Source organism: Tursiops truncatus, chromosome 15 (assembly GCF_011762595.2).
Source record: "Tursiops truncatus isolate mTurTru1 chromosome 15, mTurTru1.mat.Y, whole genome shotgun sequence".
Taxonomy (NCBI): domain Eukaryota; kingdom Metazoa; phylum Chordata; class Mammalia; order Artiodactyla; family Delphinidae; genus Tursiops; species Tursiops truncatus.
Window position 1 is genome coordinate 74,829,981 of NC_047048.1, and position 12,136 is coordinate 74,842,116.

General features: G+C 42.4%; 1 protein-coding gene across 4 annotated transcripts in view; it reads left to right on the top strand.

The window, feature by feature from the left end:
- The window catches only part of SLC9A8 (solute carrier family 9 member A8), a 72,087-nt gene that overhangs the window by 7,609 nt on the left and 52,342 nt on the right, over positions 1 to 12,136 (top strand). For all 4 annotated transcript variants that reach the window (XM_033840639.2, XM_073793088.1, XM_073793089.1 and 1 more), the window contains one exon: positions 930 to 1,010. In XM_033840639.2, coding sequence (XP_033696530.1) covers positions 930 to 1,010 — 81 coding nt within the window. The remainder of the gene's footprint in view (positions 1 to 929; positions 1,011 to 12,136) is intronic.

Genomic DNA, 12,136 nt, shown 5'->3' on the forward strand with positions numbered 1-12,136 from the left:
CCTGGCTCATGGGAAGCCCTCAACCAGTGGGAGCCCCAGTACCCGTCTGGGGAGCAAACACCCCATCTTCAGGTCTCTGATGCTCTTATCACCAAACCAATATTAACTTTGTTCTGTTTTTTAAAACACCCTTACTTCCTTCTGCGTTAAAAGAGAACAATCATGTGGTGGCAAGATACTTTGTGTCAACATATATTCTGTTGCAGCTCTAGTTGCATAAAAGTGATTGATTTCATTAACTTCCTCCTCACCATTGAGGATCATTTCTCAGAATCAGGGAAATTTGAATAATTTTTAGTGGTTGTATAAAGTTTACAGCTTAGACTAGTGGTAGATGTCTGTTGCTCTTTCAACAACTAGAAAACAAACTGGTTCAGGCATGTAAAGAAATACGGAGAAAATGTAGTGAACACCATGCAGCTACCTCCTGGTTAAGAAATAAGAAATTGAAAATACAGCTGAAGTTTACTGTGTCATTGTCAGTTGTCCATTTCCCTGGCAGCCTCCTAGAAATAACCCCTGCCTTGGACTTGGTGTTTATCATTCAAAGTTGGGCTGTTTTCTAGGGGCAGGACAGGAATAAAGACGAAGACATAGAGAATGAACTTGAGGACATGGGGAGGGGGAAGGGTAAGCTGGGGCAAAGTGAGAGTGGCATGGACATATATACACTACCAAATGTAAAATAGCTAGTGGGAAGCAGCTGCACAGCATAGGGAGATCAGCTCAGTGCTTTGTGACCACCTAGAGGGGTGGGTTAGGGAGGGTGGGAGGGAGATGCAAGAGGGAGGAGATATGGGGATATATGTATACTATAGCTGATTCACTTTGTCATAAAGCAGAAACTAACACACCATTGTTAAGCAATTATACTCCAATAAAGATGTTAAAAAAATAATTTTAAAAAAAAGTCTTATTTTTTCCCACAGCTATCTGCATCATATTGGTGCATCTACTGATCCGATACAGATTACATTTCCTGCCAGAGAGCGTTGCTGTTGTCTCTTTAGGTAAGTGCTTATTGGTGATCTTATAATAAAAGCACTAACTATACCACTTTTTGAGTGCCTCCAAAGTGCTAGGAACCACAAGAGATGTGGTGTATACTGAGCTCATTTCATTGTCACTGCAAGCTGCCATGAGGGTGTTATGATCCCATTTTACAGATGAGGACACTGGGGGCTCAGGGGTGATGACCTCCTAAAGGTCACATAGAAGCCCCTCTATCCAACTTGAGAGCCCTTTCTACTTCTAGAACCACCCTCAGGGCACATCCAAGGCTTTTATCCGCTTATTATATTGTAGTTACTTTATTTCTAGTTTCAAGTTGCCTACCAATGATATTTATTTTTTTCTTATCACCACTGCTTTTTAAGTTAATTTTATATATAAAATTATATATACTTTATAAGTTTTCTTTGCCTTGTAGATCTGGTTTAGTATATTTAGAAATTCTTTCCCAATATAGCGATGGTTTGGGTTAGCTTTGGAAATGAACATTCACACTGTTTATTCTAAGGTCTACTACTAGGCTGTGCTGTCACTCGACTAAGGCGAATAATTGATAGTTAATTCATAGAATCACTGAATTTTACAGCCGGAAGAGGCTCTCACTTTAAGGTTTAGGATGGAGGAATGGCTCACTTTAATGTCAGTCAGATCTAAGGTCTTCAGAGAGCATTCCATTCTACCTCACTTATATTTCCCTCTTTTGTTTCCTGTGGCAATTAACTGTTAAGATAATTAGCCTCTATTTAGAATGTATGAATCACTGTAATCACAGTTGACCTCACATGTAAATCCATTGAAGTGGTTAATGAAGCAGGGACCTTACTTTTCAGTAAGTATTAAAATGAAGATGTGGGTGGGGAAGCTTAAGGGATAGTAAATAGGGTTTCACTAAGGCCAGCCAAAGCTTTCATCAGCCTATTATATTGTAGTTACTTTTACTAGTTTCCACTTGCCTACTGATGATATTTAATTTTCCTTATCACCACTGGTGCTTTATAAGTTACTTTTCTTTGCCTTAGATCTGGTTTAGTATAGTATTTAGTATTTTTCGCAATATAGCAGCAGCTTAGGTTAGCTTTAGAAATGAATGATCAGACTCTGTTCATTCTCCTTCCCCTACCAGTACCAGCATTCCTACTACTCTGTTTCAGCCCCTCCTGTATTTTCCCTGGACTTCACAGTACTACTAAGTGCCAGGTTCTGGCCTATGAGCTTTCACATTGTCATCTCATTTAAGTCCCGTAACCCCCAGGTGATGCCATATTTTAAGGAAGATGTACCACTGGATAATTTTGATCTTCAGTAAAGAGTTAGAAATCAATTTTACTCAGAGTTCCTGCTCTCTATTGAGCAGTCTCTTCCGCTACACATCCTGGCAGATTCTAACAAACTTAGTTAACAAGAGCCTTAGAGCTCTAAGAAGAGGAGGATCATTTGTTAGCATTCTTTTCCTGATATTAGGCACCTCGAAAATAACCTATATAGCTAATACCTATTATTCTGGGGCATTCAGTAAAGACTTAAAAAGCCACTGCAAGGAAGTTACAGTTTTGTGGTCAGTTTACATAGTTTCTTAAGAATAAGACCTATAGTTGGTGTGTATTTAGGTATTGTGCACATGGAAATTTAAATGGTGGTTCTTGTAATTTGGTTTGGAATGTCAGGTTCTTCACCGTCTCTTGAATGTTTCAGTAACTGCGGGTCACTGAACACCAGTGCTTGTACAAGGACTTACAGCGACATTGTTGTATGCCTACCTAAGGGCCACTCCCCCTCCATGAAAACAGAACCCTCGCTTTGACCCCGTGTCTTTCCACAGTGTGGTCAAGGAAGGTGGGTCCCTCCTCCAGGTCAAGATTGGTTTTCTCCATCGTGGTAATTGTTTCAAAGGGGTGGAGGCAGCAGGCAGTGTAAAACCCAGGTCTGGCCAGTGAGACCGAGGGGAAGTGTGCTGGGGTGAGGAGTTTTGGAAACATTTTTCCTCTCTGATAAAAAGAGAAATTTCCCCTTCCTTTGATGCTGTTGTATGAGGATGTGATGCCAGGAGCACTGGTAGCCATCTTGCAATCACTGTGGCTCAAAGACGAAGCCGGAATGCTGAGGCTTGCCAAGGGGACAGATGGGAAGCCCAGATTCTTGACTGCACTGTTGTTTTGTAGAATTGATAGCCCCGAAACTACCTATCTCAGAGCTGCCTGTTAACATGAGATAATAAACATCCATTGTTTAAGCCATTTTTAGTCAGGTGTTCTTTTACTTGCAGAGGAAAACATCTTAACTGATATAGGACTCTTTCCATTCAATGGACAAAATCAATTCAAAATGATTCAAAGAAAACAGATATTGGTGTGGGTGGAGTTGCACACCCATTGGCTCATGGCACCAAAAAACCTACAGGCAGTGCCAGCTTCAGACTTCGCTGGATCAAGTCTCCCGGACTCCGTTTTTCTCCATTCTCAACAGTGCTTCCCTTTGTTTTGGCTTCACTCTCAGGCGGGCTCTCTCCACATGGTAAGACTTGACAGCTTCAGGCTTGCTGTCCTTACAGTAGCAGTCACGCTGGGAAAGGTGGCCTCCTCTTCCCCCTGCTTCCACCAGAAGTTGTAGGATGAAGTCTGACCAAATGGCCACCCCAGAACTGGACATGGAGTGGAGCAGTGCTGGGGGTCAGCAAAGGCTGTCCGTCCACAAGGTTTCTTTCTTTGCTGATGTTGCGCAAATAACTGTAGCCTATACAGCTAGGGCTTGGGAGTGGGTGATGGAAAGTCAGTCTTGCTTTCAGTACTTATTTGCTGACTCAGGTGATTGGAATACTAAGAGCACTTCTAGGGAGAGTACTGGGGTCCAGAAAGGACTTTTTGTTATATTAGAGGACATTTGGTTAAAATTTAGAAATGCTGACAAAGCTGTCAAAGTAGTTCTGTATTTCATAAAGCTATGTAAATGGAAGGAAAACTTTTTTCTCCTACTGGAGCAAAGTGTAACAAAATATTGAGATATCCACCGTTTCAAGAATTTCCAACTTTTGTGCCAAAAAAGAATCTAGATGAAGCTGCCAGAGAAAATGGAGTTTTCATTCTTTCAGGGGTAAGTTTTCCTAGCCTACTTTTTCTAACCAGAAGTTACTTTTTAGTCCAGTCATTTAGAGATACTGTTGGCCTTTTGTGTTAAGCATTCAGAGTTCCTAAGAAATCGTAGATATAGAAGAGGACTATCTGTACTCAAAAAGCACATTTCCGCTCTTCTATTTTATTGTATTTTCAAATGAATTGAGACTTTTTTCATTCTTTATAAAAGCATAGTATCAACATGAAGTTCTAAAGCTATTTCCTTGGCCCTTGTTCAAAGCTTTCAGATACTTTCTATACTTAGGGAATTCTGTGGTTCGGGCCTTTTAAAAATGTATATATATATTTTTTCACACTTAGCTATAAAGAAGAAAAGTCCTTTTCATTGACAACCAGCTCTTTTTATCATGCTTCCTTCTCTTCCAAACCATGTGTAGACGCACACATGCCCATCAGATGACTTGACTTGGTTTGAGCTTCAATCATTTTTTGTGTTCTTCACTTTTTACTGTTCTTTCCATGTATTAGTAAAGTTCACATATTTATTTTTATTGGCCATATAGTGCTGATTCACTGTTCATATATTTTGGGCTGAAATTGGTAAGGAGTGAAAATGAAATAGTTGTACTGCCTACTGTCCTCTGTTGTATATAGCAAAAATAGGAATAAATGTTTTTTTCATAGTCATACTTTATCGTAGAGTGAGGAAAGGCCTGCATGGGGTTAAGAATGGAATTTGACTACAAAATGCTAGGGTTTAGCCTGAATACTGCTGATAGTTAGAAAAACCGTATTTTAACTTATAACTGGATTTGATTGAATCATTGAATAAATAGGAATACACAAATGTGCTTCCTTGTCATAACCTGCTTAACTATGTTTGTGCTTTTAGTTATATTAACTCCTTGTTTTGACTAAAGGATTGAATTTTTTTTTTTTTTTTAAGAGTAGGGCTCTTTTTGTCAATGGGGGTTTTGAGTGGAAGATGAAAAAAAAAAAATCACTCAGTTCCTGAGTTGTTGACTGAAGGTAATTCTGGGAAAAAGTATATATATAGTGATTATATTCTAATTGTACTTAAGTTCTAAAAACGGTTTTTTTAGAGAAAACTTAAAGCAAGAATCCTGACTATAACTCTAACAGCTTTCCTGACTTTTTAGACTGTGAGAGTCCAATTGTGATGCAGCTTGAGCTGTCCCATGGGGAACTCTCCCTGAGTCTCAGGTACTTTGATTTTTGTTAGAGAAGAAACAGGCATTCATTTGTTGGCATTAGAGTAGCTGTCTCAGAGGTAGAGGCCAAAATTGGTTGTCACATTGACAAAATGATCACATTAGACTCTAAGGATTTTCTGGGCTGTCGCATTCCAAGGAAGAGTGCTAGCGCAGACTTTGAGCCTCTGTGTTTCTGGAAACATGGCTGAGAGGTGACAATTTATTCTTGGAACATCTTGTTGCTCGTTAGCTGCCGTTAGCTAAACGTGTGCTCTGTGTGTAATAGTGCATATGCTTTTGCCTGGAGTCTTGCTCTGATTCTCCTTAGTTTTATGGTCATCTGCTCTTGGCTCAGCATTTTTTCATCTTAAAGTTGTATTTTATACTTAAATCTTTTAGATATGTCAGAATAGTGAGGTAGTCTGAACTTTAAAGGAAGAAAGGTTGTTAAAGGATTACATTTGGAAACTTGCTACATCTGGGCTGATTTCTATAAATTTCCTCTTTCGCCACATAAATGTTCTCAACAGAACAGAAAGGAACAACATTCCACTGAAAAAGTAAGCTACCTTAAAAACAAAATATATAAACAGCATTTCCCCAGAAAACAGAGAGACAGCTCTGGGGTCCTGATTCTCATCTTCCTGGCAGGTCTTCTGTCTTTCAGGATACTATCTTTGGAGTATCTATTTTAGTATAGGTAGCAGCATCAAGGACTGGAATTTCAAAATCACCTTATTATAGCGTAAGTGATTCTATGATTATAGCTAACAAAATGTGCTAACAATATTTTAAAGTATTTTCAAAAAATCATTTGTGGTTAAAAACATATTACATAAGTAATTATATTCCTTTCTGCCCTATCCTGTAGTAGCAGGGCTGTCTCCTCATGGTAATCAGGCTTAGTCACCCCTGCCAATGTGGTAGCCTTGGTAGCCTGTTTCTAGGCCTGCTGGTCTGTTGGCACAAAAAGCCCAAAGTGACCAGGCAGCAGCCATTGTAACTCTTACTATGTGAACTCTGGTGGAAATGTCCCCTTCTGGGAGCCATGGGAGCCAGGTTCTTTCAACCCACCAAGCCTAAAGTTTCAGGCTAAAGAAGCAGAAATCCTCCAAGCAGGAATCCCCACTCTTAAGTGAGTCGCTGAGAGTGATGGTGAGTGGTGTACCCATTGTGTGCTGTATGCATGCTTGCCTGTTGGGGATGTACCACCCTATAATGGCCACTGGTTTCAGGAGTATACCGCACCCTGGAGGAGTGCGCCATTCCTTACAATATGTCACCTCCAAGCTGGTGCCTCAGCTCCATTTTTTTTTTTTTTTAATTTTTATTATTTATTTATTTTTGGCTGCGTTGGGTCTTCGTTGCCGTGCGCGGGCTTTCTTTAGTTGTGGCGAGCGGGGGCTGCTCTTCCTTGCGGTGCGCAGGCTTCTCATTGTGGTGGCTTCTCTTATCGCAGAGCACGGTCTCTAGGGTGCACGGACTCAGTTGCTCTGCGGCATGTGGGATCTTCCCGGACCAGGGCTCAAACCTGTGTCCCCTGAATTGGCAGGCGGATTCTTAACCACTGCGCCACCGGGGAAGCCCCTCAGCTCTTTTTTAAGAGGCCATTTACCACTCTGGCTGGCTGGCAGTTTCTGGATAGGACCGTGTGGTGTCCATGTCTCATGCCCACTTCTGCACCTCCTTTGCCAAAATGTGAGTCTCTTGGTTTGACATGTTGTTGACATATTGTTATGCAGTATCCCACTTTGGTGGCTCAGACACTTATGAACCCTGGGACGGTGGTGCTAGCATGTGTGTCAGCCTCAGTCAGAATGAATTGCTGCCCTTTCCAGGATGGAAGGGGTCTGATGTAATCGAGGTGCTATCATGCAGTTGGCTGGTCTTCTCAAGGGATGGTACCACACCAGGTGATGAGTGTTGATCTCTGTGGCTCTCCAGTCATACATTCAGCAGTGGCAATGGCTACAGACCAGCCTTGGTGAGAGGGAGTTCATGCCGTAGGGGCCTTGCACAGCTTCCATGTCTGCCATCATGGCTACTGTGCTCATGAGCCCATTGCACAGACGCTGAAGTGGCCAACATCAGAGGCTGGCCGAGTGTTTCATGAACCACGTGTGGGTTTTTTTTTTCTCCTCTGTCAGCTGGTCTTAAAGAGCTCCCCATGAGGCCGTACGTAGGAGCTGAGCTGAGAGAGATGTTGCTGTAACAGCTAAAGATGACATAGAGGTCTGGGCCACAAGTAAAGCATACTTGTGCCTTTTAGATGGGCACAAGTCTGATCGCTAATGTAACACTTCCATCTTAAAATGGATTGCTCCTGGGCCCACCTAGCCTGACGGCAGGTATGGCAACCCAACTTATAAAAGATGATTCTGGCCACCTGGGCACTTGACGTCCCATGCTCAGATGCTCTGTCTCTACCACGGCCCAATAGCATGCCAGGAGCTTTATCGTGTTTTTCCCTTGGGAGTTTTTTGAGTGGTATATGTGTCTCTTCTGCAAATGGCATGACCTTGCTCCAGAGTCCTAGGGATCTATGCTGAGCGACCCTCCTATTGGGGCTTTCCGGCCTCCCTTCCTACCAGATACTTCCAGTTCCATGGGGTCCGCCAGATCGTATGGCGAAAGCAGCAGAGCTGCTTGAACTGCAGCTAACTGTTTTGGGCCTCACTCAAAACCATCAGTCTCTCAAAATCCAATAAATGGGTTGAAGTGTTGAATAGTTTTCTCAAGTGTGGAATATATTGCCTCCAAAACCTGGAGAAGGCCTACCAAGCATTGTGCTTTCTTTTTTTTTCTTTTTTTTTTTTGCGGTACGCGGGCCTCTCACTGTTGTGGCCTCTCCCGTTGCGGAGCACAGGCTCCGGACGCGCTGGCTCAGCGGCCATGGCTCACAGGCCTACCCGCTCCGCGGCATGTGGGATCTTCCCGGACCGGGGCACGAACCCGTGTCCCCTGCATCGGCAGGCGGACTGTCAACCACTGCGCCACCAGGGAAGCCCTGTGCGTCTTTATTACAGTAGAAGGGGCAGACCTTTTCCTTTACTTGGAGGCAATGTCTTGGTGTGCTTCAGACCACTTGACCTCTGAATTCTTCCCAGATGGGCAGGCCCCTGAAACTCTATCCTCTGAAGCATACGTGTCTTACCAAGACATCTCCTCGCCACTTCATGCTTGTCGCAGTACATTAGCATGATGTCAGTAGTGGACCAGTGTATTGTCCTGTGGAACGTCCATATGGTCTGTGTCCTTGGGGACTATATTATGCAGGAAGCAGTAGTTAACCTAAGGCACTTGCCTCATTTGGGGCATCTGTGTAATCTTGAAATAACCTGGGAGCTCTGTATTCCAATGGGGTGGTAGGGGCCACTTCTGCAGGCCTAGAAGGTCCACGGGAACCTGAGGGTTAAAGGTGCTCATGTGCATCTCCCTAGGCACCCCTATTCCCATGTCTGAGCCCCACTTCTTCCTTATCAGGGACCTGCTAGGAGAAGGCATAGGAGATTTATCATCTTGAGTTCAGCCTTCTCTGAAGATCTGCCACTCTTGCAGTTAAGACCTGTGCCCAGTCTTCAGCTCTAGAGGCACTCCAGCTGCAGGAGATGAGGGTCTGTTTCAGTGCTGCCAAGGAGGCCCTCTGACTCTCACCGTTTGCTTAAAGTTGGTGATTGTTCGGGCCTTTTGTTTTCTTTTTTTCAGAGCATCGGTGGCACTCAGCAACAACCACAATTCCACTTTTCTTACAGTTATTATTTCCGTCATAACCTCTTTAACACCAGAGATACTGCATGAGCCCTTGCCTCCTCCACCAGTGTCCCGATCCAGTCTGCCACAAGTGAAGGTCTTAGCAATGGCACTGCTACCCCCGGTGAGGGACTAGTAGTATTTTACCTGCAGTGTTGGGATCCTCTTTGCCCGGAAGCTGCTGAGTGGTCCAACTCCAGAACCCCATCCTCGAGTTTGCTTCCTTTGACCACTCCACTCCTGGAACCAGTGGTCTTAGGTTGGCTCCCTAAAAGCAGAATCTGAGACAGGCGTTTGGGGATAGGTAATGTATTGAGGGGTGCTCTTCACGAGCAAATCGGTAAGGGAGGGAGTCAACAAGACCAGGGAAGGAGAAAGCCAAACGGTGGGTATGATCTCAAGGTAGGCCTGGCCTAGCCTCAGCAGGAGGGCTCTGGGGCAAGAACGCCCAGCAGAGTCTGTCTCTCCTTAAACCAAGGGGGTGGGACTTGTGGACCCCCATCAGTTAGTCATTGACTATGAGCTGGTGTGGGGCGGGCACAGCTTCCATGATGAGGTGCCTCTCGGCAGCTAAGGGCAGTTTTCTGGAGAAGGGGACAGCCGTGAGCACTTAGCAGCCAACACGCACAGCAGCTCCCACAGATGGGCCCAGTGAAGGGGAGTGGGCGAGCCTCACAGCATCTACCACAGAAGGCAGCTGATGAGCTCTTTACAAACTTAAAAATGCCTGTACCCTTGACCCAGCAGCCCCTCTTTCAGGAGTTTTGTCTGTGGATACGCTCACACATGTGGAATGATGTTTTTACTCAGATGGCAATGGCAGTGATAGCAGAAGCCTGGAGAACACCTGAGCGCTCATTACAAGGGGACATGTTAGATGGCACAGTGGAATACACTGCAGCCACTAACAAAACAAAAAGTGTGAGGAAGCTCTTTATGTGTTGATATGGAATAGTTTCTAAGAGGTAGTGGTGAGTTAAAAAAAATTCAGAATAGTGTAAATACTGTATTACCATTTGTTTTAAATTTTATTTTATATGTACATGCATATGCATGTATATAATTTTAAACGTACAGACACTCTCAGCAGAAATGTACAGTATAACCAAGAAACTGGTAACGTTTGTGGTCTATGGGAAGGAGAAAAAAACAAGAATGGAACAGAGACTTTAAGTTTTCACTGCATACTCTCTTATACCTTTCAAATTTTGTACCATAGGCATCTGTTACATAATCAAGTAAAAAATAAAGTAATTCATTTTTAAAACAATTCTGGATCTGCTATTTACTAGCTCAGTGATGCTTGTCCTTAGCCTCGGTTTCCTCACCTGTAAAATGCAGGTGACAAAGCCTTCACTTCATAGGACTGCAGATATTAAACTGGGCAATGCATAGAAATCACTTAGTATAATGCCTACCTGCTAAGTAATCAATAACTGTTAGCTGCTGCTATTAATATTATTATCATTTATATTATTATGGTTTATTACCTTGTAGGGTAATCGTGAGAATGAGCTTAAATAAAGTATATTGTATACAGTAGCGCAGTGCCTAGCACCACAGTGTGTGTGTGTGTTTCTTTTTAACACAATGCAAATTAATAAATGTGTGTGCATATACATACATACATATATTTTTAAGGGAACTAGAATCATGTTCTACATATTGTTTTGTAACCTGATTATTATACTTAATACATTTTAGGCACTTTCCTGTACTGTTCATATTAAGGAATACTTGTATTTTACAGCGATAATGGTAGACCAGCAGTGCACCCTGGGAGTGGGAAGGGTGTTAGCAGTTGGTAGCAGTAGTGCAGTCTCCCTGTGTCTCATCGTCCAGAGGTGGTAGAAGGCACCCAGGAGCCAGCAGTCCACTGTCACTTGCTGGCCCTGAGCTGTCAGAAGAGGCTCTCTTGAGCCTTCCTGCCTGGAGCATTCTCTTGAGGAGTAAGAATAATTTAACCTGACAGATCCTGGGAGAAGGATCTCAACAAATAATTATGAATTACTCCTGATCCTTTCACTTAATCCAGTGGCATCCATAATGAGGTGTGTGTGTATGAAGGTCCATAGGAGGCAAAAGGAAATATTAGAACTTACGTTTCTATTTAATTTGAATCTCCCTTACAATCTCTGTTTTTTGTGTTATTTATTTTATTAATTTTTGGCTGTGTCGCACAGCTTGTGGGATCTTAGTTCCCCGACCAGGGATTGAACCTGGGCCCTCGGCAGTGAAAGTGTGGAATCCTAACCACTGGACAGCCAATTCCCTGTGTTATTTTAAAATACATTAATATAGCAGCACTTTTTTTATAATAATAAAATAAAAATTTGTAACTTGAAGGTGCATGCTCATATTCTTTTAACTGATAGGAATATACAAAATTGTATCTAGGGTATTATTTCCAGGGTGTCTGGTTGTATGGTATAAATTAATTTCTCCTGGACACTAGGTTGATTTGACCTAACTTTTAACCTCAATCTCAAAAGGTAAAGGAGGAGTTTGCCAATTTAATGTTGTACCATATTTCAGTCCTAGGACATTTCAAAAGGATTACTCATGTAATAGTAATAATAGTAATAGTAGTAATAATATCATATTGTATTTTACAAAGCTTTCCAATGCCTCATTGATAATAATATAGAAACAAGCTTAGGCAATAGAATAATCACTGATTCTCAAATGTAATTGCTTCATGTGTATTAATTACAAAAGCATTGATCATAGTATTAACGTTTTTGGTGTACATTTACAAAGGAAAAAGAAAGTTGAGGTTTAGTAGCACAGAAAAACACTAGCTTTAAAAATTAAATCTGAAATCATGAAAAAAGTTCCAACTTCCCTAGTAATCAGGAATGATTACTGAGTGCAGGTTGACTGTAAATGCAAATCGAAACCTTAAAGTACAATTTCTTGCCCCTCATACTGGCAGAAGTGTTAAAGTCTGATGATTTTCCAGGGTTGGTGAGGGTGCTTTGGTGCAAGGGGTGTAAATCGGCACAGCCACTTTGGAGGACAGTTTGGCAACGTTTTCAGAGATAAAAATGCTCATGCCATTCACTGTCTCTGGATCTGCCCTAGGGAGATACT